This window comes from Aedes albopictus, chromosome 1, assembly GCF_035046485.1.
Source record: "Aedes albopictus strain Foshan chromosome 1, AalbF5, whole genome shotgun sequence".
NCBI classification, from domain to species: Eukaryota; Metazoa; Arthropoda; class Insecta; order Diptera; family Culicidae; genus Aedes; species Aedes albopictus.
This window is the reverse complement of record NC_085136.1, coordinates 141,073,861-141,101,127: the sequence shown is the minus strand read 5'-3', so window position 1 is coordinate 141,101,127 and position 27,267 is coordinate 141,073,861. Positions and strand designations below refer to the sequence as shown.

At 40.5% G+C, this 27,267-nt stretch overlaps 1 protein-coding gene across 13 annotated transcripts in view; it reads right to left on the bottom strand.

Annotated features, from left to right (window-relative positions):
• Positions 1 to 27,267, bottom strand: part of LOC109422828 (sex determination protein fruitless) — an 883,045-nt gene that overhangs the window by 56,052 nt on the left and 799,726 nt on the right. For 10 of the 13 annotated variants that reach the window (XM_062845497.1, XM_062845498.1, XM_062845500.1 and 7 more), the window contains 2 exons: positions 18,668 to 18,817; positions 6,856 to 6,985 (listed from right to left, as the gene is read on the bottom strand). In XM_062845497.1, coding sequence (XP_062701481.1) covers positions 6,856 to 6,985; positions 18,668 to 18,817 — 280 coding nt within the window. The remainder of the gene's footprint in view (positions 1 to 6,855; positions 6,986 to 18,667; positions 18,818 to 27,267) is intronic. The other 3 variants (XM_062845499.1, XM_062845501.1, XM_062845503.1) reach the window with 1 other exon arrangement.

The window sequence follows — 27,267 nt, the reverse complement described above, 5'->3', positions numbered from 1 at the left end:
AGCCTATAGACGAGTGCACCGATGAACTGAATTCATCGCGGTCCGAGAATTTTGACACTACAGCGGGGTCGTTCCCAATCAGAATTGTTCAATTCTGATTGGAAATCTTCCACTTCTGATTGGAAGCGACCCCGCTCTAGTGTCAAAATTCTCGGACCGCGATGAATTCAGTTCATCGGTGCACTCGTCTATTTTGACACGAGAGCGGCGCCATTTCCAATCATCTTGTTATATTTACACTGGCAAATATCAGCAATGAACATCGTTAGAATAAACGTAGGCCAAGGCCTGTAAACCGATTGCTCTCACTGGATAATCTCATGCAGTGGTTCAGTAAGAGATCAGATGCAGATGTTCATCGTGAGATCACTCGTTTGATCCGTTTATCAAAGACTAATTCGTCTACCAGTCCTTACGAAACATCGAAATTGACGCCGCTAATGCAAGATTCGTGAGCAATACCTCTGAATGAATTGGTGTCCGTATTCAATCATCTAGGAATATATCGTGTTTTTTCATTCATTCAATCAATCGTTGCAAGAGGTGGTTCATTTGATGCGTAAACGCAGTAATTCGCCAGCAAAACACTTGTGTGTTCATTCGTGTACGCCAAAAGAAATGATGAATTTGGATGAACTCATATTTGAGAAAGCAAGTGGATAAGTTCAAGATGAACAGAATTCATTCGGTCAGATAATGTTAACACTATAGACGAGTGCACCGATGAAGCGAATTCATCGCGGTCCGAGAATTTTGACACTAGAGCGGGGTCGCTTCCAATCAGAAGTGAAAGATTTCCAATCAGAATTGAACAATTCTGATTGAAAACGACCCCGCTGTAGTGTCAAAATTCTCGGACCGCGATAAATTCAGTTCATCGGTGCACTCGTCTATAGCGGGGCCGTTTCCAATTAGAATTCGACAATTCTGATTGGAAATGGCCCTACCGATCTAGTGTCAACATTCTCGGACCGAGTGAATATTGTTTATCGGTGGATAAGTTCATTTTGTTTTACAACATGGCGCCACAGATTAATGTTATAACTCAAACTTATGTTCATGTAACTTTTAACTTGATGGTCAAAGTAGTTCACGTTAAATGAACGCATCCAATAGAAATTCAGTTTTCCAATTACAGTAAACCAGCTGTTTAGGTAACAATCCTCGGACTAATGCCAAACTGTATTCATTCTTAACGTTTTGCATTTTCGTTTTTAAGCAGATGCAATGAATTCATGCCATTCACGTCAGCGTGGAGACGAGTTTGATTTTTCTCACGGAAAATTAAATATGCTCGTGTGTAATTGACAAACTGTCGATAGATGTCAAACAATATTCAGTGACTTTATCTGATGAGGTTATGTCAGACCGTCGATATATTGAATTTTTTTTTAGTGAAACGATGAACTATTTTCTGTGAAGACAAACCACTTTTAAGTGTGAGCAGGACATCATTGATCAGTGTGAATAGCACTATTTCAGTTAGTTTACGGTAATTCTAGCGTAACATTTGAAAAGGGCCCATCTGCAAAATGTAAACAACCCCGATTTTTCACTATTCCTATCAATATCTACCTAAGCTATCCCATAACACCTTAATCAATGAGAAAAGAGCTATTTTACCCGTATTTTAAATAAATTTTAAAAGGGCCTATCTGAAATTGAATATTTCTTAGGGCCTAACTGCATTCAAAAGGGTCTAACTGAAAATTACCTTTCAAATCAGATAGGCCCTTTTGTGAATTTTGATTATTTTTCATATTTTCCAATAATTTTTAGTAGTTCTTTAACTTTCCTTGAATTATAGATAAAAATAAATCCAAAATATTTCAAATTAGCTCAAATTAAGAAAAAATAAAAGGGCCTAACTGAATTTTTTCCTTCAAATCAGATAGGCCCTTTTGTAAATTTGGGTTATTTTTCAGGTTTTCCAATAATTTTGAGTAGCTCTTTAACTTTCCTTGAATTATTGATAATAAAAATCCAGAATAATTAAAATTAGCTAAAAATAAGGAAAAAAAGGGCCAAACTGAAATTGCCGACGATAAAAGGGCCTAACTGATTTTTTGATTGTAAAAGGGCCTATCTGCCGTTCATGTTCAAAATACATTATTTACAGAATTTTTGCTATAGTATGATGCAAATAATGCACTTAACCATAAAGTAGACTCCCATATGTGTCAATAGATAGAATAAAACACCTAAAAAAGTCTTTCGTTTTTAAATAGGATTAACTAATCTGGGAGGTAATCTTTTCATGCGATTTTCTCAATGTTTACGTTTTGCAGATAGGCCCTTTTGGTCTAGAATTGGTCTTGACCATGGACTTATCCACCGATGAACCAAATTCATCGCGGTCCGAGAATTTTGACACTAGAGCGGGGCCGTTCCAATCAGAATTGGACGATTCTGATTGGAACAGACCCCGCTCTAGTGTCAAAATTCTCGGACCGCGATGAATTTGGTTCATCGGTGGATAAGTCCATATAGACGAGTGCACCGATGAACGGAATTCATCGCGGTCCGAGAATGTTGACACTAGAACGGGGCCATTCCCAATCAGAATTGTTCAATTCTGATTAGAAATCGTACACTTCTGATTGGAAGCGGCCCTGCTCTAGTGTCAAAATTCTCGGACCGCGATGAATTCAGTTCATCGGTGCACTCGTCTATTTTTCTTCAATTCATTTGAAATTAATCCTAATCACTGGATTGAAATTTGTGTGGCGACCATGGAGACGAGTTCATTCTGGTGAACTCGTGAAAAGTTCCATGTACCTTTGCACGAGTTTATTAATTTGACGTTTGAGCGGTGCCGTGTTTAAAGAGAATGAACTCGTTTCCATGGCCACCTAGATAACACGGCTCCACTCAAAGTTCAAACGAGTGAACACATGCATTGAACCATAGCGGAGTTTTCCTGAATGAATCAAACGTCAAATCTATATCCTATCCGCACACTGCGATGAAATTTCATCGTAGGTGATTCACTGGAGTGTCAGTTTATCGCCTACGCTGACGATACGAGCATTGTTCACCACACTGAGAAGCCAGTTTCGCTGATTTTGTATGATGAGTAGGCATAGTGCACCGGTGGGTGCTCGTTCGGGGTTGCCTTGGATCGGCACTCTCGACACTCTCAGTTGAAAAGATGCTCTCGCGCGTTCTCTCGTCCAGTAGTGGTCAGCGAGCTTATGCTCAACAAACTTGCTGCGCAACCGAATCTCAGTGGCAAATGCACATAAAAGAAGATGGATTACTGTTGAGATGAACAGCGTGAGCGGTGCACCTTCACTATCAAATTCATCCACATTCATCCGACTCCTCTGGCCCATCGACCAATGCACAATATCACTCGTTTTACTTTTGAGTAGAACCGTGTTTCTAAGGTGCCATGGAAACGAGTTCATTTTCTGTAAACACTGCACCGCTTAAAAGTCGAATCAGTGCACTCCTGCAAAGGTCCATACGGACTTATCCAGCGGTGCACCGAATTCACTCAGTCCGAGAATTTGGCTTTTCCAATCAGAATCATCTAATTCTGATTAGAAACGGCCCCTAGCTAGTGTACATTTCTTTGGACGGAGTGAATTCGATTCATCGGTGGATAATTCCATTTACTGTTGAGCGGTTCTATGTCTTTCAAAAGGATGTGAAAAGCATTCATTTAACGTAAACATGGTAACGCTCAAACGTCAAAGGAGTGAACTTGTGCATAGGCAAAAGGATTTGACGAGTGCACCGATGAACTGAATTCATCGCGGTCCGAGAATTTTGACACAAGAGCGGGGCCATACCCAATCAGAATTTTTCAATTTTGATTGGAATTCGTTCACTTCTGATTGGAAGCGGCCCCGCTCTAGTGTCAAAAACTTTCGGACCGAGGTGAATTCAGTTCATCGGTGACTGTGGTTGAATTTAACATAAAGAAAAACTAGATTCTTCACATAAAATGCAAAAGCGACAGATGCTTCATCCTAATTCACGCCATATGAACCAGTTCCTCTAGCCTACTGTTTCATGGATCCGTAAAGGAGTGCACTTAGACGTTTGAGCAATTCCATGTCATCTGGTCAACAAAACGATTTCAGTTTTATTAACACGGCACCGCTGAATCCAAGGCTGAATCATAATGCAGTGTGTTCTAAAAACCATGTCCGGGAAAGTTCCGAATGAATTGCGTTAGTGTTCGATGCTTCAGTTTAGAAGTTCACCATAGATTCGGTTGATTTCTATGAACAACAAACTAATTGTCAAGGTTAAGTTCAGTTTAAGGTTCAAACGGAACTTAGTTAGTTATATCCATTGTTTGGTTAGAATAAAATAAAAAAAAAATTGCCTATTAGTTTTTGCTAAGCTTCTCGTTGCCACGTGGCACGTACTTGGCAATGGCTCCAAAGTTCGTTCAACTAAGAACGCATTTCCCATATCTAAAACTTTTTGACAATTCAATTAATCCACCTTCGCTGTTTCCAACGACAACCCAAAGGAAACAATCACGGCAAAAGGCACGAACGTTTGCTATAGGAAAAAAATCCTCTCGGCAAAGTTTTCCCCTTCCCAAATGTCGATATGAGAACACACTAATCGATTGGGAGTTTTCAGTCCGGTTGCAAGTACAAAGTTAAGAGATTTCGAAAACGATTCTACCAACCGAAAAGAAAAAAAACAAATATGGAAACAAAACGACTAACTTTGGGCACGGTAAAACCGAAGATAGGCGATGATACAGAACGTGATTCACTGCGACGCGTATACGAAACAAAACGAACTTAAATTGATAAAAAAAAACTAGGGAAAAGAAATGAACACAGGAAAGAAAAAACGAAAATGGCGGACTAAAGTCGAGAGAAAAACAAAGGAACGAAACAGCTTGCAAAACTAATGAGATAAAGGAGAGAATAGCGCAGAGTAACAACACTAATAGCGCAACATTCACATACGCGCGCGCACACACATACAAAGCTAATAGAGAGAACTACCACAAACATGTCGAGCGACTACTACTACTACTAGTACACTGAGTGGGGTAAGCGAGCGTGATTCAAAAATGCAGCGAACAAAACTACGGGGGTAGCACGTGCAATAACAATCATCAGATATCACTGACAGTCCGATAATAATGGGGGGATGTGGGAGACGGGGGGAGAAGAGGGTGTGGTAAGCGAAGAGACTTGATTTGAGAGGACGCTGCCGATTGTGAGTTGATGGTTGAGTGCTGCGACTGGCGAGGACGTGGCCGTTGTCGTTTCGTGACTTTGGTTTTGGTTTCGGGTGGTTGGTAGCACTGCTTCGGCACTGCTTCTCGATGATGGTGCGACGTAGTAAGCGGGGTTTTTCGTTGGACCGTGTCACTAGTGACAACCAATTTTGAGTCTAGCAATAGTGGACTTGCCAGTGATTCATCTATGGGGATGCATGCATAAGGCTATTTCTAAAATTTCGTTCATCAAATTATGTGAGAAATTGCTCTATAGGTCTAAAAACACCAAATTACCCACATTTATTGTCGGTTGATAATTATTTTGGGAACTCGAAGGATTGATTTATAATTTGTTTCGCGGGATTTTTCGTTTGTTCGGTTGTCGTCGATTAATGTGTGTGTTTGTACAACTCTATACTACAACATTTGTCGATCGGATTTGGTTTAGGTTTGCTCTAGCATCTGATGTAATATGTACACAACTATTATCTTTTCATTTTGGATTGGGTATCGAAAGAGCAATCGGGATAAGGGGTGGCAGGAAAACTGAAAACGCTAGGATTTTTTGAGAAGAAGTTGGCTCACATTCGAAGGATTGTGTCTCATCGTGTAGCTGGACCGAAGGAAAAAAAAATGTTTGCATTCGGAGCAGAATTTCGTAACAAAGAGGGTAAAAATGTGCGTGGCGAGGCGTATCAGATTCTTAGGCTTGATTATTTGGAGCTGGAGAAATTAGAGTTAGTTATGGCTTTTGCTTGTTTTGAGGTTCGGTTTTGGCTGTACAGTAGCATTAGCTGGCTTATCGGGGGCAGGGTTCGAGCCCTCGGTTTGTTCAGAATTAGGACAGGTAGGTAGGGAGCTTTAGGAAAAATAGACGTTAGGGGTGATTTCTTTAAATAAAAGTAGAAATTTTGTACAGAATAAAAGAACACAATTTTTGTACAATCGAGGGAAAGCGACCGCATGATAGTATCCATCAGTTCGTTTCCATATCTTCACATGTAGCGAAGATACCATATCAAGAAGACGTTCGAATTCATTTCCATTCCGAGCAGTGTTGCCAGTTTCCTCGATATGCTATCTTCCCGGGTTTAAGTCACTTTCCCCATCGAAACCAATTCGGGTTAGGAAATTAAAGTTAAAACAAATCAGTAAAAGATATTTATACAAGGTTTTTTTCCGAGAAAAAATAAGGGAAATCAGTAAAATCAACCTATCCATATAATTTTGTATAGTTTTGGGATGAAAACATAAAAATCATGATGAAAGAAAAAAAATAAATGAACATGACAAAGGAAACAGAATGATGCACGTAACTCAACTGAAGATGAACGAAACAAAAAATGGTGATAAGTACTGGAAAGGAAGCTGGAGTAGTGTGTGTTTATTTTTTTTTTCTGAAGGGGCAAGGGGCAGGATTAAGGGAATGTGCTCGATAAAAGGAAGGAAAAGAAAAAATCAGGTCATGGGGTTCGTTATAGCAGAGGAGGAGGAGCTGGTTCCAGGATCGAAGTACAGAAAGAAAGAAAGTAGGTAGTAGAAGTTTTGTAGCAGAAGTAAGGTGAAAGTAAATATACGGTACTAGATAAGAGAGAGTATAGGATATTTAAAAGAGGCAGCGAATAAGAAAATTGGAGACCGTGTTCACTTACCGTCGATGTTGTCCGGGTGGTCGGGATGCGAGAGGGAGCCCTCGTTATCGCCACTGTCGTTCAGCGGAGGCATGTTGCCCTGCGATAGCATGTTGCTCATCTCCTCCGGGTTGAGGTTCATTGGCATGGGCTGGAAAGAAGAGGGGGATTGGTGATTAGCGGATGGTGTCGGTTGCCTTTGTCACTGGGATAGTTTCGTTTGATGATGGATAATGGGCTTAGTAATTGTAAAGTGTGAAAGATAAATAAAGACTACGCATATAAAGTCGAACAACAATGATAAGCGAGCAGTTGATTTTGGTCTCTTGTTTTTGTATATGTTTCGATAAAATTATTAGATTTTTTAAATGTGTGAAGAATTGGCCTTAAGGCGAAACTGGCGGCTTTCTTTATTTTTGTTTTTAATAACAGATCAATATTTTCAAAATCGGTTTTCATTAATTTTATTCAAAACTAGTTTTTGCAAAACTTAAAAACAATTTCCACCAGGAAAAAATCAGGAGATACCTTAATCCTTCCTCTAGATGTGTATGAAAGTCGATTGTGAACATTTTGCTCCGTTAGTTAATAAAAAAAAAATAAAAGTAAATAAATGAGGAAATGCATATCAGTTTTTGATTTTTTTATTTTTTTAAATTTTGCTATTAAATAACAGAGCAATATTTTCAAAATCGGTTTCCATACACATTTGAACGAAAAATCAAGGTTTCTTCTATTTGTTTTTCCTGGTGGAAAATGTTTATCAGTTTTACAAAATAAAAGGTTCCTCGAAAACTGATGAACATTTGCAAGTAAGAAAAAAAAATCTTAGATACCTTAGTTTTTTTTTCTAAATGTGTATGAAAACCGACTTTGAAAAGATTGCAACGGTTTATTTTTTTTAAATAATAACCAAAACCAAAAAAATAGGAAATGTTTCCAGTTATTATTCACAAACATTTAAATAATAAAAAAGGGAATATTTGAATTTTATATATTATTGACATATAAGCTCAGCCTCTTATAAGCGTGAGTTGAGATAAAGTTGGTACTCGTGTTTCGACTCACTGATATTCCTTTATTAGGAGTTTTCTTCTTCGCACATTTTCGCCATTTCAATATAAGAGATTTAGAATGAATCTCAGTTTGTTAGTTTGGACCACTTTAATATTATTTTAGAGCTTCTCAAAGTCCATTTAGGTCAAACCAATGTTCGTTCTGGCCATTCTAATGCTCATTATAATCGCCTAAATATTAGATTAGACCACCTAGAAACAGTTTGCAATACCTTAGTGCTATTTGGGTCATACTAATGCTAATTTATGACTTCAAAACTTTGGTTTGGGCCACGCTTATGTAAACTTGGAGAATCCTGATATCCATATGGGCCACCCTATTGTCCTTTTTGGTATAAAAATAATTTCCATACGGATCACCAACACCTTGTCAACATGGACAACCCTACCTAAGTAACATGTGGATAGCCAATCATTCTTATAGAGGTTTTTAGAACCATTATAAAACCTAGTACTTTTCCTTTTGGTTTTACGACGGTTCGAAGAACCTCTTCTAGTATATTTGACTAAAAATATTACTTGAGTATTGTCGGTTTTGTTAACCCAAAGTTCATTTTGACCATTGAGGCCGTGCATATCTCAATTTGTGTCATCCTTGCGTCCATTTTGGCCTCATTTGAGCGACCTTAATGTCAATTTGAGCTATCTTTTATTAAATTGGGCTAAGCTTTATGTCTTTATCCATCTTGGACACGTAAAATTTAATGTCATTTACAGAGGAAATGACATGCAAAAGAAAATCTGAAGGAAATCTCTCCTTCAATTGGAGGCATCAAATGGGCAAATGGGGGACAAAACGTCAAAGGTCAAATCGTGAAAACGTCGAAATAAAAATAATAACTACGAAAAAAGATCGAAAGGTCGAAACCTTTCGTTTTTTTGTCCTTTCGTCCTTTTGATCTTCCTTATAACCCTCGACCATTTGACCTTCGACCTTATGTCATAGATCCGCAAATGGGAGATCTAGACGGTCTATCTAGAAGGAAGCAATAGTGCTTACCGGGAAGGGTTTTACATGGGTTTCAAGGAATTTCAGGGAGTTTCAGGGGCATTCCAAGATTTATCAGTGGCAGGGGTCTCAGAAGGATTCAGGGGGGTTTCCGTGGGGTTTCAAAAGGTTTTTTTAAGGGTTTTCGTGAAAAATACAAGAAGAGTGTTTCATGACGTATCAGAGGGCTCAAGGGACTCCAAATCCTGTTGGATTCTTGTTGTTTTCAGGCAATTTCAGAAGCCTTAAGGGTTTTCAGGGGATAACAGAGAAGTGTGATTGAATTTCAGGGGGTTAAGAAGGATTAAGGAGGGTTCGAGGGTGCTTCAGAGAAGATTCATGAAGTTGTTAGGGTCATTTCGAGAAGTTCCCGGAAGTTTTTGGGGGGTCAGAGGGTTTTAGGGGTGTTCCAGAAGGATTTATAAAGACTTTTTTTTGGAAATTTCAGAGGTGTTACAGGAGGTTTTAGGGGCATTTCAGGGGACCCCAGGATGATTTGAACCAGAGGTGTTGCATTGAATCTCAAGGGCATTTTAGGGAGTCTCAGGAGAATCAGGGCCGTTTCAGAGGGCTTCCAGAGAGATTTCATAAGCGTTTTATAGGGTTTCATGAGGATCCAGGAATGTTTAAGGGGGTGCCAGGGACGTTTAAAGAAGTGTTAGGGAGTTTTTTCAGGAGCATTACAGGGGATATAAAGGGGGCCTCGTGAGAGTTAGTAGAGGTCTCAGCAGGATCCAGGGAGCTTCTGGGGCGTCATGAACACAAATTTGAAGATCTGAATAACTGTTTGAGCAGAAAAGTTTATCAATTGGTAGTTCGCTAGTGGCTTTCAGAGAAAACAGTCGTGCTCTCGAAAATTCTAGGTGTGGTTTCGTTATATCTTCACCATCAGGAGGGGTAAGTGAGTTTCACAAGTAGTTGAAGCAGATTCGAGGGGAGTTTCAAGAATTTCAGGTGTTTTCAAGCAATTTCAGGAACTTTCAGGAGTCCATGGGGATTTCAGAAGTGTTTGAGAGAATTTCAGGGGTTACGAAGGTTTCTGAAGGGTTCACTGATCTTCATGGGAAGTTTCAGGGGGATTCAGAGTGTTGGCAGGATCACCTTACAGGAAATGTTCGAGGCTTCAGGAGCGTTTCAGGGTATTTCAGAAGGGTTAATAAGAGCCTTTCAGGAGATTTCAGAGGCGTTACAGGAGGTTCCAGGGTTGTTTCATGAAATCCGAAGAGGATTCAGAGGTGTTACAAAGTATCTCAGAGGCGTTTTAGGAGGTCTCAGAAGAATTTGGCTTTTCAGGGGTTTCCAGGGCATTTCCATAGAATATTGAAAAATTGAAAAGTTTTAAAATTATATTTTGAGTGCTGAAGAAAAGAGAGAATTGGTTTAGCCGACCTCTAAAAGATCGCATTATTATTCATATCTGTGGTTTCTACTGTTCAGCCTCCTTATACAAATATATTTCAATTATGTAAAAGCAACAACAACCCGACTTTTATCATGGACGCAAGCCTCATATTCAATATGCATACTTTTATGTCACAAAGGCCAATATAACTAAGTGAAGGGCGAGTTGTGTAGTGGTCCAAAGAAAATACAAAAAAAAAGAAAAAAAAAATCAAAAGTTGAAAACAATATATTTTTTGAGAATTTTCATGAAAAAATGTCATTTTGCAAAAATCGCCATGGTGGTATCTCTAAATATTTTTTTTAAATCGAAATAAAAGTAAATGAAAAAATATTCTCAAATTTCCACCCACTGATTCAAGTTTTAATTTATGTTTGAGTAAATAAAGCAGAATGAAGTTACGTTTTCAAACAGTTTTTTTTTAAAGTTCTAAGACATGTATTATTTTGAGAATTTTTGAAGTTGGACGCTAATTGAAAGAGAAAATACCAAATTTTCGAGTGGGTGGTCCCATACTTTCAATTGATAGCATATTGAAACTTGGTAAAAAAAAAATTATCAAAAATTATATCGCGTATCTGTCAAAGGATAAGCAACATAGGGCGGAATTAAAAGGTATAAATTTAGATTATAAAAAAAGCCAATCAATTTTCGAAAACATCTGATATTATACTTTTTCTGTTTAAGAAACCCTTTAGTTTTACTGTCAACTAGTTGGTAAAAAATATGTTGGTAAAGTGTATATAACGTTTTGATAAATTTGAATGATGTAGAGTCGAAAAAGTACTACAAAATAAGAAAAAAAACTACGTAAATACCATTTTAAATGACGCAACTAAGAAGTGTGTTCAATCGAGAATCTTTACGTTTCATGCGAGACGTGACGAAAAATTTAGTTAAATTTGACCGAAAGTTACATGAGCCCAATCATTCACATTATATTGAACACCTAGAAATAATCGTGTTATTTCAAGTTTTCTGATTTGAGAGACGTTAATTTACAGGTCAGACAACGTAGTTTTACATTTTGTAAGACTAACTTTTAAATGAGTTGTCAACATTTTCATTGATCTTTACAAGAGGTGATTTTCAGCATTAGCTTGTAAATTTCAGTTGTTCTAGTGTTAGGGTCCTACTAATGCAATTTAAGGTCCTTTGTGGCCACTTCGAAATTCTGAATTTTGCCTCGCGTTTTCATGAGCACAAATCTGGAGATCCGTCAAATGGAGCGGGCTGAAAATGTTACGCAATGTTCTATGCGAGTGGTCAAGCAACAAGTAGCATTTGCAGTCTCATTGGCCTGCTAAATAAGCGGATTTGTGCTCTTCAAGTTTTGAGCGAATAACAAGGCGGCCATTTCAAACAACCTTGTCCTTAAGTCTCATGTTAAGTTCATTTTCCTTATGTATGGATGTAATTAGAAAGATCGTTTTGAATATTAATTCCGAATTTATCCCTCTACGGTTGGCTTTTCGGTCAGGGTAAAATAATAAGTGGGGTGATACTATTTATGACACACAGTTAAGAATGTTACATCATATAATCTGTAACAAAAGGACCTCGTCATATCTCACACATTTTTCCATCAGTTTTTGAAACGTATTCTCAGTATGCTCAGCTTGCATTCAACATTCCATATAAAAGACTTTGTTGGCGCTTACCCTACGTCGTGTTTCGTCGGAATCCAAAAAAAGCGGTGTGGAACCACTGGCTTCGTAACACTGGCAGCAGCAGCATAAATTACCGCCGAACGAGTGGGTGGCAGCTGGGCGACGTACGTGCACTACTCGAGAAGGCGCAGAACGAGCACAGCGAGCGACGAACCAAACGCACCACAGCAGTCCGATGAAATTGTGATTTACTATCACTACCAGCCGTCACAGATGGAGGGAATGTCTATTCTAGAATCACCACACTACACTAGTACAGTAGAATCAAATTCACTTTATTTAACTTCACCACTTTACAACTTTCTAACTTTATTACAAGGTTGCGACCATTCATTTGCAAAGATTTACATTCATTTGCTATTATCTCAGTTCAGAAGCATGCTATCGAAAAACAATGTATGGATGAATTTAACCTTGTAGTTTTATCTGAAAGTTTGTCGAATAACATTGGGGTCGCACATGCATACCAAAGTCGTGAGCGAGCTGTGAAGGCAACTTTCCACAGCGTGAATGAAATTTACATTCACCGCGTGGAGAGTTGCCTTCACAGCTCGCTCACGACTTTGGTATACGTTTGCGACCCCAATGTTATTCGGCAAACTTTCAGATAAAATTACAAGGTTAAATTCATCCATACATTGTTTTTCGATAGCATGCTTCTGAACTGAGATAATAGCAAATGAATGTAAATCTTTGCAAATGAATGGTCGCAACCTTGCTTTATTAGATTTTCTTCTCTTCACAGATCAACTTTATTCACTTGCAGGTTGCTTACGAATGAGACCTAACGAGACGACGAGTATGCTGGTAGCCTCCCAACTCGATCAGCTGGGCTGACCGCGCTGCCAGATGAAGGGAAAAACTAGTCTAATTTTGGGACCGTTAGCACCGTCCCCTGCGTGAGAAGTGGAAATCTCACGCAGTGCGGCCAGAGCACCAACAGACTTTAATGTAAAATTCAGTGACATGGAACAGAAATTAACATGTCATATTTATAAATGTCAAGTGTAATTTTAAGAATTTTTTGCTGTGCAATTCGTCAATTAGTAGATTATTTTCCATAATTAATTCCGAATACTAGCGATTGTTTGGGTTATATTATTTTCAGCACACCCTGGGGAAACACAGGTAAATTTGCGTCACTTGGACCTACATACGCAAGCGTTAATAACGCTTACACAGCAAAAAATCTAAGAATTACACCCACGTAAATATCTATTTTATTTCATTTAATTTTATATCTAATATTTTTTTGCATATAATGCAAGCTTCATACTGAAAGAAAGCTGTAAATTTAAAAACAGATGGGAAAATGTGTGCGATATGACGGGGTCTTTTTGTTACAGGTTACATGATGTAACATTTTTAACTGTGTATATTACGTTAATTTTAACGTCCATGCAATGTAATTTTCTGTAATTTCTAGTTTTCTGTCACTTGGTTGGTAATGTTGCACGATTCACAAAAGTTTAACGCCACATTGGACTGAGTGACGTATCAAACATTGGTGGAGCCAGCATTTTCTTTTTTCTTACTCACTCTCCTAAACATATACGAGAAGGAGAAAGATAGAAGAGGAGGCAGCTTGCCTCCTCTTTCATCTCGTTTTTTTTGTGTATGTTTAGGAGAGTAAGAAAAAAGAAAAAGCTGACTTACGAGTATTTTTATTCGTGGTGTGAATAACATGTCTTATGACATTTGAGGGGGTTAGAAGCAAAGGGGTGTAAATTACAAAAAAAAACACTTTCGAGTAACTGATGTTTAAAGTTTTTCACCAATCTTTCATCGCATACTAAATGTATGGAGTTTCAAAATCGAGCCAATCCCAAGTAACAATGAATGCTGAACAGTGAGAGTATTAGCTGAACATAGACTGGTTAATGGTAGTAGTGGCTGAATACAATAACTTATTTAACTGATGATAAATCGACTGATTTGGTGGAATTGATTATGTTTGGCTACGCAGTCATTTATTGAACAAACGACGTTCTTTATTTGCCCGACGTGTCGAAACGTCGGGCAAATAAAGAACGTCGTTTGTTCAATAAATGACTGCGTAGCCAAACATAATCAATAACTTTTTTATTTATTTATTTGCCGTCTTTAGTTAGAAAAACTACACAGACCGATACTTAATCCTATTTTTAAACTCTATTCTACTAACATTAAAATCAAATTCGTCATAAACAGCATTAAATAATTCACAAGACCTGTCCAGAGGATTATTACGTCCATAATCAGTTCTATGTCCGGGAATCCACAAAAGGCTAGCAACGCGGAGTTGTCGGTTGGGTGCACGGAAACTGATTCTTTGGAGCAAGCAGCTACAGTCGATGCGGTTGGTCAGCATGTCAAAAATAAACATTCTCCGCAGGAAAGTTTGTCGTTCCGTTAGAGTCTGCAGTCCAATTAGAGCGCACCTGTGTTCATACGGTGGTAGGTTTCGGGCATCAATCCAGGGCAGTCGGCGTAATGCAAATCGGACGAACCGTTTCTGAACATTTTCGATTCGCAGTTCGTGAACACCGCGATACGGGGCCCAGATTTGAACTCCATATTCAAGGCCGCTGCGAACCAGCGAGCAATACAATGCTTTTAGGGCGTAGATGTCATCGAAATCAGCGGTATTACGGCGCAAGAAGCCAAGCATTGAATTGGCCTTCGCAATGGTCTTGGAAATGTGCTCATTAAACTTCAGTTTGCTATCTAGCGAGAGACGAATCAGCCAAGGGCTGAAAGTCTATCTAATAAAGACAAATCAATCAATCAATTGCTATCTAGAGTTATTCCAAGGTCCTTAATGGAGTAAACTCTCTGCAGCATCGCAGAGTCCATCGAGTACTCAAACCGTATCGGTTCATGCTTTCGGGTGTAGGTGATGACTTTGCATTTTGATGGATTTGCCTGCATTCCATTCATTCGACACCACGATGTCAATCTGTCAATATCAGACTGAAGAGCACAGCAATCCAGCACTGATTTGACTATGCGATAAATTTTTAGGTCATCAGCATACAACAGCTTGCAGGACCACAAATGGTCACACACGTCATTTATAAATAGAATGAAAATTAGAGGCCCTAAGAGGCTTCCTTGTGGTACACCCGAAGGAATGTCAAAAACGTCGGATCTGATATTGCGGATCTTGACAAAGGCCTTTCTGGAGGACAGATACGAATCAATCCAGGTGACTATCCATGAAGGAAGCCCTAGTCGGCTCAGCTTTGCGACGGCGAGATCGTGTGGAACCTTGTCAAAAGCCTTGGGGAAGTCAACATAAATAGTATCAACTTGATGCCGCTTCTCGATGGTGTTGGTAGCGGTGCTGGTGAATGCCATTAAGTTCGATATGGTCGAGCGTTTTTTCACGAATCCATGCTGAAATTTCGATATCGCAGGTTGAACTACTGGGTACACCAAGTCATGTAGCAGACCTTCCAAAACTTTGGCCAAGCAGTTCAGAATCGAGATTGGGCGGTAGTTATCAACCACATGAATATTTCCAGACTTGAAAATCGGTGTAATGGACGCGAGTTTCCAGGCATCTGGAAAAATACCTTCCTTAAGCGAACGGTTGAAAACATACATGACGGGCGAGGCCAATGATGCTGCGCAGGTTTTAACGAAAGATGGCGGTATACGGTCTGGTCCAGGTCCTTTCGAAGCATCGACTGCACAGAGGGCTTTGTATACAGTATCCACACACTTGGAAAAAATCACCGACTTCGGTAATTTTTTTACCGAAATCTCAACCGTTAAGTTTTTTACCGGAAAAATCGGTGACGTTTACCGAACTTCGTTAAATTTTGACAGATAAACGATAACATTTTACCGAAAATTGGTAATTTTTACAGGATATCGGTAAAAAACCATTACCGATCGCTCAGCTGTTGAGATTTCGGTAAAAATTACCGAACGCGATTAGCTGTGCAGGCTGAAATCGGACTGAGGCAAACGGATGTTGTAACTAGGTAGCAGCTGAATATTGGTCTGAAGTATTGCTTGTTCAACTTTTTTTAATCAGATACATAGATACATAGATAGATAGCCAAACATCAAGTTGAATATGTAGAATATTATTCATCTCTGTAACCAGCTTTGAAACGTACACCAATATGCAGAATTAATCGTCTGTTGTTCAACCTTCAATCAAATAATTTTTGACAGCTGACCCAAGCAGTGTTTTCACAGAGTCCACATAGCTTCTTCAGCCTCAATACAGCTTTAGTTCAACTTATGTTCTTGATTAATCAGATACAAAAGCATTGCTCTCGTTTTCGAGGATATGTTTACATTTGTGTGTGGTGTAGGTGATAAGGTGAGTTAGTATAAATCAGGAGTTCCGAGTTCAATCCCCAGTTTTCCCATAGATTAATTTATACATTCCGAAGCATCTCTTCTGGAAATGGAAAGCCGCAAATGATGAAAATAAGTTGAAAAATGTTTTTAATCAAATTTAATAAATTCAATGGCTGCTGACTAAGCGCATATTAAGCCTTTAATCAGCCTTCCAATGAACCTCAAACCAGCTAAAGGTTGGATAAAATCACCAAAATTAGATGTTTAGGGGCTGAATAAAGTATTGTACATACTTTTTGTAATTTTTCTAATCATCGTAAAAATAATCTTAAAAAGTTTCTGAAAGCTTGAAATTTGAAGAATTTTTTATACAGTCGAGTTTCCTATTAGACTCTGCCAGCCACTTTACGCCCACTGCAGTTTCTCAGCTGTCTTGCATCCAATCAAGCTGATGTTTTTAGTGCAGTTAGTGCATACTGTATAAAGCCTGCGCACTTTAGAATCGGTACGCTTTCTACCGGCTGCAGATTAAAAACGGTTTAACCTAGAAAAAAATGTTGTAAGAAGCAAATGAAGCTTATTTATTGTATTTTGTAGGAAAAATATGAAAAAATCAGTTTTTATTTCTTCAAGATAACATTTTGACCTGATTGTGAAATTCATGCCATTTTATTCTGCACAAACCAATGATCATCAATATTATCAAATTTCACAGCTTACAGGCTGATATTTCCACAAGAAACAAAATTATACTCATAAAACATATGCTCAAAACAAGTTACGACATTAAACACTTGACAAATATGGTTCACAAGACCATAATAAACTTATAGCCTTATTGTCCATTCACGCTATATTCAAAACATAATTTTACTCAAACTATTTTTTTATGAACAAATATTTCCTGAGATCGTTTTTTGGATCTTTAATTCCCCAGTTCAAGTGGCCCAACTTAATTCATATCGAAACCTTGATTATTTTTGGAATTATTAGCAGTTTTCCCTCACAGTAGTCGGAATTTAACCGTCAAAGGGCTAACTCCTCATAATAAGCCTAAAATAAGATTGTTTTCATGGATAAAACACTGAAAACCATATAGATTATGGAACTATAGATGTGATTCTATGATCACAAATAAATAACTTCTGAGTAGATTCAGTTTTATTTAAAAAAATCGTTAGATATTTCACGCCATCAAAACACATCCAATGAATTTCGTCAGCAATAGTCCATACAACTTTCGAGCCACGATTATTTAATTTGTACTGCATCAAATCATTGGTTTCTTCTATACCAATACTATTCGTATAGTGTCCTTCCCGTCCCAAGCAACACACATGTTATATAAATGTTACGACAGCGCAAGTTTTGGTTGTATAGAAGTTTATTTTACGTTATTTCAACACTATGTTAGAATTACGTAAAATAAACTTCTATACAACCAAAACTTGCGCTGTCGTAACTCTATTATAACAAGTGTGTTGCTTGGGGTATGAGCATTTGCCGAACTAAAGCTTATGCGAAAACAACTTTTTTGACCTTAAATATCTATTCAAGTCTTTGATTTTCCATAAAACCCTTCAAAGGCTTACCATAGCTATATTGGAAATTTTAAAACACTCATGGCATATTTTACCTCCCTTAATCAACAATCATAATACCAAGAACTATTCTATACTGCGTAATTGGTGGGTGGGATAATTATATATTCCTACACAAATCTTGAATCTGACAATGATTGGTTTTTGCTCAATGTGTGCAGAAAAAACTGGCACTATTTACGAATTCAGATCAATAGTTCATCTTAACATATAAATACAGCAATTTTTATATTATTCCTACAAACTACAATAGATAAGCTTCAATTGCTTCTAACAACACTTTTTACCAAGTTACACCGTTTTTGAGCGGCAGCCGGTTGAAAGTGTACCGATTCTAAAGTGCGCAGGCTTTACTCATCACGTACAAAAAATGAACTAAATTGGTTAAAAGACAGCCTGGAAAATGCAGTGGGCGTAAAGTGGGTGGCAGCGTATAATAGGAGACTCGATTGTATCTTCATTTATCAACAATTTAGTCACTTTCACCCCTTTGCAGCTAGGCCCCTCACATCATAGTGATCGTAACAAGGAAAATAGGAAATTCTTTATCGCAAGCTTAATTTGTCGTTAACAATTAAAAAAAAAACAGAAGAAACCGGCAGCAACGGCACCTCCGGAAACAAAAGCCAAACGAAATCCAAAAGCAAACAATTAATTGGAAACTGAAATATCTTGTAAAAACAATAACATGACCACCACCGCCTCTACCCTTGCACCACCCGACCACCCGCTGGGCGGTTCGGTGGCGTTAGTGGCAGGGGTCGGAGGCGGTATTGCGGCGCTTGAGGAGTATTTACATGCTTCGACTTGTAACGGATATGGTTGAGATGATGCGGGTGGTGGTGTGATGAGTGGTGTATCGGTGGCGGAGGTGGGTGATCGTTTCCCGGACTGGAGGGTGTCAGCAAGCTGGACATCTCCTCCGGATACATGGACATCTTGAGGGGCTGCACGGCGAGAGAGAGAGAGGGGAGAAAGAGAAAGAGAGAAAGAAACGAAAGAAAAGACAAAGACATAATGAGGCGAACGTTTTTCTTTTTCTTTTTTGGTGTGTTGCCTTTTCTGGGCGGATTGATTTTGTGAGTGGATGCGTGTGGGTGTACGTGTGAGTGGGTGAATGGGCTGACGTGAAGGATGGCATGGAGGCACATGGTTGTCCTTAGTGATCGGAAGTTTCTGGTAAAACGGAACAGAACGGGGTGAAAAGTACCAGGTTGAAAAGGTTTATGACAAATGAACGAAGAGCAAAAAGTCAAAAGACGAGAGTTTGAAAAGATCAACAGCGAGCTATCGAAATGCTTATTTCAACAACTCTTCGACAATCTATTGTCGAACACCATCAAAAAAATACTTGTCCACGGGACACGTAGCATAAATTGTTAATTCTGCTGTCGTCGAATGTCGCAACACAGAAACACTGCCTTCAAATGTACCATTCAACAGGTGATGGTCCCATTCTCGATTAGAGCCATTCATTGTCGTTGTCCCAACAACGATAACGATTCAGGCTTCCGTACTCCAAATAACTACCAAAAAACCGTCTCACATACCATTCCATCAGACGTTGATGCCCGTCCCAATTCCACGCGTCACTGTCCGTCCAACACCGAGACAACTGACCGTTTTTCACCGGAGCCTGACTGGCATGACCCTTAATTGCTTACACCGTTTTATGACTTCCTGGGATCTGGAACCTGTGTCGAAACTACCTGGCGGCGATGATGGTGGTGGCACACTAAAGTTTCCATCAACGTTAAATTAAGATGGATCCGACAGCTGGTGACGTTACCGCGTACATCGTAAATCTATTCCCCAGTTACCCAGACCCAAACCTTCTCGTCGAATCCAAAAAACCATCCACCAGCCAGCAACCAACCATCGTGTTGTGTAAATTTAACGACCTTCCGAGGACGACGGATGCAGTTCCGTCGTTCGTTGTAACTTTACTGCCACGCCGCAATCCACCGGAACTCCAACACATTCCCTTTACTGTTCCCAAAAAAGGACTCTCGCCGCTTCAGGTCTCCGAGTCAGCCGGAATACCGTTACCGATGGAAAAGATTGATGGTCCCCGCACATTGATTTATTTTCGAAACAAGTTGATTGTAATAAATTTCCGATGGAGCAAAAATTAAAATAAAGTGAAACCGCTCCGAGCGAACGAGACCTAATTAATGGACGTCACAGCATATTATGTGGGAGTAAATGGGATGCCATGTAATCGAATATTTGCCAATTTGTATGTAACTGGCTGAAGGTTCAACAAGGCAGTCAGATTCATCACCACTAGAGATTTTTTGCAGTTCACAAGACGTCCATAGGCATACATATTTCAATCAATATAGCTTTATAGGACTTCTTTGAACATATAGCTTGTCAAAAATAGGATAGCTTCCATGAAACACTGATCGTTGACTTTTAAAGTTATTAATGCCCACATTTCAGGATCTTTTTGGAGTATATACAGAACCAGGCAACTTACTATGCCATGCAGCTTACCTAGGTAACATCTTTTAGTCAAATAGACTAGAATAGGTTATAAAACCAAAACAAAAGGTATAAGGTTATATGACGGTTCTCAAAAACTCTTCAAGACTAACTAGTCAACAAAATGTTACTTGGGTAGATTAATGAATCTTTCCGGACGTGTACTAAAATCTAAATTTACTAACAGCACTTCCGATAAGCTTGTAGATCTAAATGTTCATACTGTAGTGACTAGATTTCGCACACATACATCCTTCCACAACAATACTGGAATCTACTACAAGTTTGAACATGTACTAAACACAAAAATTTCCAGGAGAGGTCAACGGTTTCGTTGGTTAATCTATCATCCTTACTTCAGGTTTCCGGTTAAGTCTGTGTAGATCCTAACGCCTTCCAGGAATTTTTCGGAAATCTGATAGAACTTGCAAAACTTTTCCACGAACTCATCCTTTCCACTTCCCTTCGTGTACCAAGACAACCTGATCACTCGGTTTGGGTGGCTAGAACTGCTTGGTACACCGTGTCAGCTGAAGATGTTCGTGGATCCAGAAAATCCAGATTGTATGAACAAGGTAACTTGGTCAACTTCGTCAGCTGTCCCTCCATGTCGGCTGATTGATTCTTTAAGTTCTGCACAGCAGAAAGTGATTGCGAGACAGTTCTTCTAGGTTCCCACGATCCTGCAGGACGTAGGCCAGTGGATTAGAATTCACAATGAATTTAGCGTCCAGAACTTTCGTCCAGAACTTCGTCACTGGTGTGTGGAGGATGCGATCCACCTTGAAATTGCCACCTTGAGTGACCTCAACAAGTGCTCCCATGATACTTCCATATGAACAACGACCGGAGCCCGAGTTCGTGAAAGTTGTTGCACAGTACTTTACAATCGAAAACAGTTGTTCCCGAAGCAGGTTATCTGCACCCACAAAATTGATCCCCTTGTCGGAACAGAATGTTGCGGTAGAACCTCTGCGTGCAACGAGTCTCCGGATGACCGAAGGACACGTCTGGGTCGACAAGCTATGGACTACCTCGAGGTGCATCACAGCCTTGCATTTGCGGAAACTGGCCCAAGGTAATCCACTCCAGTATATGTAAGTGAACAGCCTGGAAAGTTGCTTCCACACATTGCAACGCTGACATTGTTTGGTTATACCTGCAGTCATACGACTTTCATCCAGAGAACTTCATTGTTTTCCGGCACCGGTGACATGTTGAACAGGACACTTGATCTCTGCGACTGCCGATGCTCAAAACAACGATCTTCTTTCTTCTTCAGACTCCTTTACTCTTGTTGCCATCTTCAATCGTTCTACGTTCCAGCTCCTTCTCGGTCCTCGGCTCAAATGCGACATTTGCCGCCGAAATGAACCGCGAGGTTTTCGGAGTATGGTGAACGGTCCTCTGGTAGGTCTTCCACCGGATATGGCAGATAGCCATCTTCACCTGCCCTAGTCTTCGCCGGAAGCTCTTCAACGTCGTAAGGTTACCCATTACGGAGTTAGAGTTCGCCTGTTGGTGTTGAGATGGCTTCGGATTCGGTGTAACCACGCTTTATAATAAAACCTCTGGTTTCTGTATCCTTGAAATCTCCCACACCTGACCTACAGATCTATGACACCCTTCTTGCAGGTACTATTATGAACTTCTCTGCTACCGATCACCTGGACAGAATGGCCGATCTTAGGTTCTAGATTACACCATTATCTACATTTAGTCATGACCCTCATTCGTTACCATTGGCTACTATTCACATGTTCACAGGCAGAGTCATCTGGTGAGGGTGATGGTAGCTGCTATTGATGGCTGCGTCCTGTTCGGGTGACACCAAATACTTTTCTGAATTTCAATTAACAAACTAACGAAAACTACACTATACCGCGACAAACTCTCAATAACTAGCTGACAGGCTACGAACCTTTACAATGTTTACGTTTCACTTATCGAATGAATTTTGATAACTGCAACGGTTTGCAAACGTCAAAATACTGTCAGGTCAGTTTCTGCAAAATGCAGCCAAAGTGCATTCGAGAAACATCGCACTGCCGCAAAAGTGCATGCGTAAAACATCGCATCACTATGAGCCTTTGCAGGAATCTCGCCTACTGCTCACTCCCACAGAAAACTTGAAAACAGTGCGCACAGTAAAAGTCAAATTTGCAGAGGCAGTGCAGAGGCTCATTGACATTTTTTTTTTGACGGATAGCGGTGCGATAACTGCAAACCTTGCTGGAAACTGTTGCACTAAGCAGATTTTTCGTTAAAAAGCATTGCAGTTAACGTCTACTGTATGTCCAGTCCACATCTGTTGCATACAATGACTAGCTTGAATTTTGATTGAACCTCTAGTTTCAACATTTGCTTCATTAAAACTAGACGTAATTACCAACCTCGACCTGATTTTCAACTGCTCCTTCGGCTTCCCCGTTTTTTAGGCCTTCCGAAGTCATATATTCATCCACCGCTTAGGCATTTCCCTCTTAAGAGGCAATAATTACCAATTTCCTTCTCGTTGTACGATCCGATCTGATGTAAGTCATAGGTATGTAATGTTAATCTTACCATTTGGGATGGAACTTTTTATCAAACTCCATTTTGCACTTGGCACGTTTGACGACTTTTCACTCAGATATGCCGAGGTGATCTCTACGAGCGATTGAATGGAAGCAGCAAAATGAAACAAACCACACGTTTGGTTTGTTCCAATTATTTTCAAACTAAAATATTGGTTGTTATTTATCCTACCAACATATCAGTTTGATTTAACTGCCTCATTAGTAAAAACAACCTAATGTTTCAGTTTGTGTAGGTTAACGAAAATAATCAAAACTTTAGTAAATGCTAACCAATGTTTTGGTACAGTCTTCCCAAACGAACACCGAACTCGCCAAGTACTGCTGTATTCAAACTCCACTTGTACTCCGACTCGATGTTTAAACCGCAACACGCAAATCTGTACTCAAACGTGTACTTCTGTTCAAAGTTCGTTTTAAACACATGTACGAACATATGTACAGTACACGTGTACCGTGCGAAACGAAGTGGAAATCGATTATGGAAAAAAGAACTTTCGCGAACGACGATTGACAGTTCGGCACCACTCGTTTACCAATCGGAAAGCCGCTTCGGATATCATTCTTATTTTGCGTTCGGTTCTGTTTTCGTTTCGTACTGCGGTACGTACACAAGTTTTGTACTTGAGTACTCTTCTGTACGGAGTACGCTAGCATACACGGGTACTCTGATGTTTGGCGTTTGATGTTCAACACAAGTGCGTGAAAACGTACAGAAGTTAAACATGAGTTGCGTTCGTGGGAAGACTGTTTTGGTACAAACAACAAACTTTTTGTTTTGAACCAACCAATTTGGTAGTTGTTTTGCTGCAACTTGCGTTGGTAGAAACAACAAATTAATTTGTTGTTTTCAAACTGAAAAACGGATTCAAAACAACAAATTGGTAGTTTGAATCAATTACTTTCCTAGTTGGATAATCAACAAACGTGTTTGTCGATTCAAACTGCATTGATTTTGCTTCGTGATGTCTTCCGACGTCACAGAATCCTCGGAGGGATATTCAATCCATTTTTTCGCGCTGGATCGTTTAAGAAACTTGATCCAGAGTGCCACCAATCTTCTAGGTTGAAATCAGGTCCATCCTTCCAACATTTGACTGAACTTTCCTTTACTGCGCCAATGGTAGTCGTAGGTAGAATCTCTGCAACTCGAAATCCGACAACTTTATAGTTCTCTCACGTCTCAGCCCTCAGCAACGCCAAGAATTGTCAATTCAGACAAGACTCTGATCCTTCCGGTCGCCTTATACGGGCTTGAATCCTGGACGTGGTGAGAAGTGGATCGGAGAGTCTTTGGAGACTTTGAACATAATAAGGCCAAGAAAATGATGAGTATGTATAGTGAGCCGCAGGAACGCCAAGCTAAACCATATCTAACAGAGAACAAGGAAGGGGCCGTCTGCTTCGTGGTAAGCCTCTCACACGTTGGCCTTTTGCAGTTGAGGAAGAGCTAAGGACTCTAAACGTTCAGGGCTACTGGAAGCGAATGGCCCAGGACTGAGAACAGTAAAAAAGAGCGTCAGGGAAGTTTCACTAGGTCTCTTGGAGTTTTTAGGGTTGATACATTATGATATGTTTCATGTTGTTTCGGGTGGATTCAGAGGGGCATTCAAAGGGATTCCAAAGACAATTTAGGAAAGTCCTGGATGTCTGTCGTAGGTATCAAGTGGCTGCAGAAGGATTTCATGAGGTTTCCAGGGGAATTGCAGTGAGTATCCCTTGAGATCAACGTTGAGACAACATATTTAAAGTCCACAGTAAAATGAAATATCCAGATAAACATTATACCCCGAGCATCGTACATATGCAATTTATCCAGTGTCTTCCTCAAATCCAGCAGTAAGTTCAGACTGTATTCCCTCCATTTTGCTTGCCCCATCCAAAGCAAACCACGGCCAGCGGCGCCAACTTTACACGGAAAGCTCGTTTTTCTTTCGAGTTAACCACGCTACAGTTTTTCATGCACACTACTGCCGTTAAGTTGGGGAAAATGCTGCCTTGTTGGCACGGTGTGGTACGTGCCATTTCCCTTTCCAACATCTGTTTTTTTTTCTTCCCGCCCGCTGCAGGAAGATGTGTTTACTGTTCAGGGCAGCAAACTAAATGTGTGGAAAATTAAGTTTTTAATTTAGCTGTCACGGAGAGCGCGGTGCATCCCCGAGGGGCAGATTTGTTTACAATTCCGGTCCGGGACCAGTAGTGCAGGCAGTAACGAACGCACTCAAATCATCACCATGCTTCAGGTTTACCAGCTTCCAAGAAACGGTTTAATTGGCAAATCCACTTTGGACTGCTAGGCAACAAACGATTGGAAAGTAAAGCACCGTTTAATGCACGTTAAGCTCTCGTTTACAGTGGCACTTAAATACACTCACTCTTCTGAGCTTCATAATCCTTCGGAGGTACTCCCAGCTGCAAGGCAACTCTTTGCGCCTGGAGGTTCTACTCTTTACCTACTTGCTACCAACCAACAACAACGGTTAGTAGTGATCCATCGCACCTACCCGGGAGAAAGTTCATCCTGTAGGAAAAATTCTTACATCGCTCCGTATAGGTGACGACGCGCGTGCACATACCTTACATAGCGAATGTACACATACGGTGGCGCACTTGCAATCAACGCAACGAACCATCAGAGTTAGGCAGGTACATGTGTTCCACCTACCTTCTAGCCAAAGTCGTAAAAGCTCATCTTCGCTTAGAGTCATGCCAGCGCCACAGTCGGTCGTCTTTTTCGTCGTTGCTCCGTCGGAAGGCAGGTTGTGCCACTGGAAAATGAAATGTTTTCCATGCTTGGCCAGGGCGCACTTTCGGTGAACACCCGATTACCACAACAGATGCGCTTCATAACATCTCTTCGTCAACTTTGCACCGGTTGTTTTTACGCATTTGTTCTGCCGGGGTACGACCTTCGATGACTTTCAAATCGTTTATTGAATCTTCATCGTTCATGTTTCGTTTCGTGGAGCACAGTCGCAGCAGAAGTTAATGGCACGCTCCTCCCAAACCCAGAGATCGCTAGGCTTTTCGGGGAGTCCTTGAACGCCGATCGTGTGTAGCTGGTTGGCTGAAACGCTCTGTCCAGAGCGTTTACGTGGAAACTAGACCGTGAAAGAGCGCGGCGTGCACTGATAATGACCATACCAGCAGCTCGTCTTGGCGCATTCCACGGTACGCAGGAAGCATAGGTAGTACTCGTCAACCTGGTCAATCCAGCGGATCTTGGCGTCGCCGACGAGCGACTTTTGGATCAAATTTCATCGAGCAACGAGTCTAAGGTTTCCCGTTTGTTCTAAGCGCCTTTCTGAAGCTGATTAGCATCTACGGCCCAAGCTGGACTAATCCCGACCTCTTCCAGGTAATCGTCACGACGAAGAATGCGGGATAGAACCCGTTCGAAGCGCATAACGGGCGGCTTGTCGATGCTAATGTAGCGCGCATTGGACGCCGGTCCAAGGATGTTGGACGGAACTGGCACAGTTCTGCTATTGTTTATTGTTCAGGTAGATAAGAGCAGCACGTCCATTGGACATGTCCGACAGCGACAATACTGCCGTCCTATGTATAATTGTCCCATGTTATATGGAAACCTCATATAACATGGGACAATTATGCGTAGAACGGCAGAATAGCAGTTGTAATAAGAGTAGGGTAGACCGGCATGCAATTTACATGGATTCTGCGGTTCTGGATCAAAACCAATCGAGTAGTAGGCTGTTTTGCTGCAGGTTTTTCGACCGCTTACTCCATGTCATTCAGGTGCTCATCGAAGTTCTGCTAGCTTCAAAAACCTCATCTCCGTGTTCAAGGCTCCCGGCTTGCGGCCGGGCCGCTGCGAGATGCCTGGAACTTTTGGTAGAACTTCCGCGCTTCTTGAGAGCAGCACAGCAGTTCCATTACCTCGCACTTCGCGTCTTTCAGGCGGCTTTGATTCTCCCGAGTGTGGTGGGTCAGCTGTTTCCGCTTCTGTTTGTATCCTTCCACGTTCTGCCGGTGTCCATGCTGCAGCATTACCGCTAATGTTGCGTTCTTCTCCTCTAAAATCGCATCGCACTCCTCGTCGAACCGTTCATTCCGACGACTCCAATCCAAGAACCCGCAGGTGCACTCGGTTGCGTCATCGCTGACTGCTTTTACTGTGCTCAAGCAGTCCTCCAGAGGAAGCACGTCGAACTAGCCGTCGTCTGGCAAGGCTGTGTCGAGATTCTGCGTGTATGCTGAGTCGACATCGGATTGCTCTAGATTTTATCGTGGTAGTCGCCGGTGCCGTACATTGTTGATGACGGAAAGTTATGGGCGTAGTTTAATCATCATCAGGTCAGGGTCGATTTTAG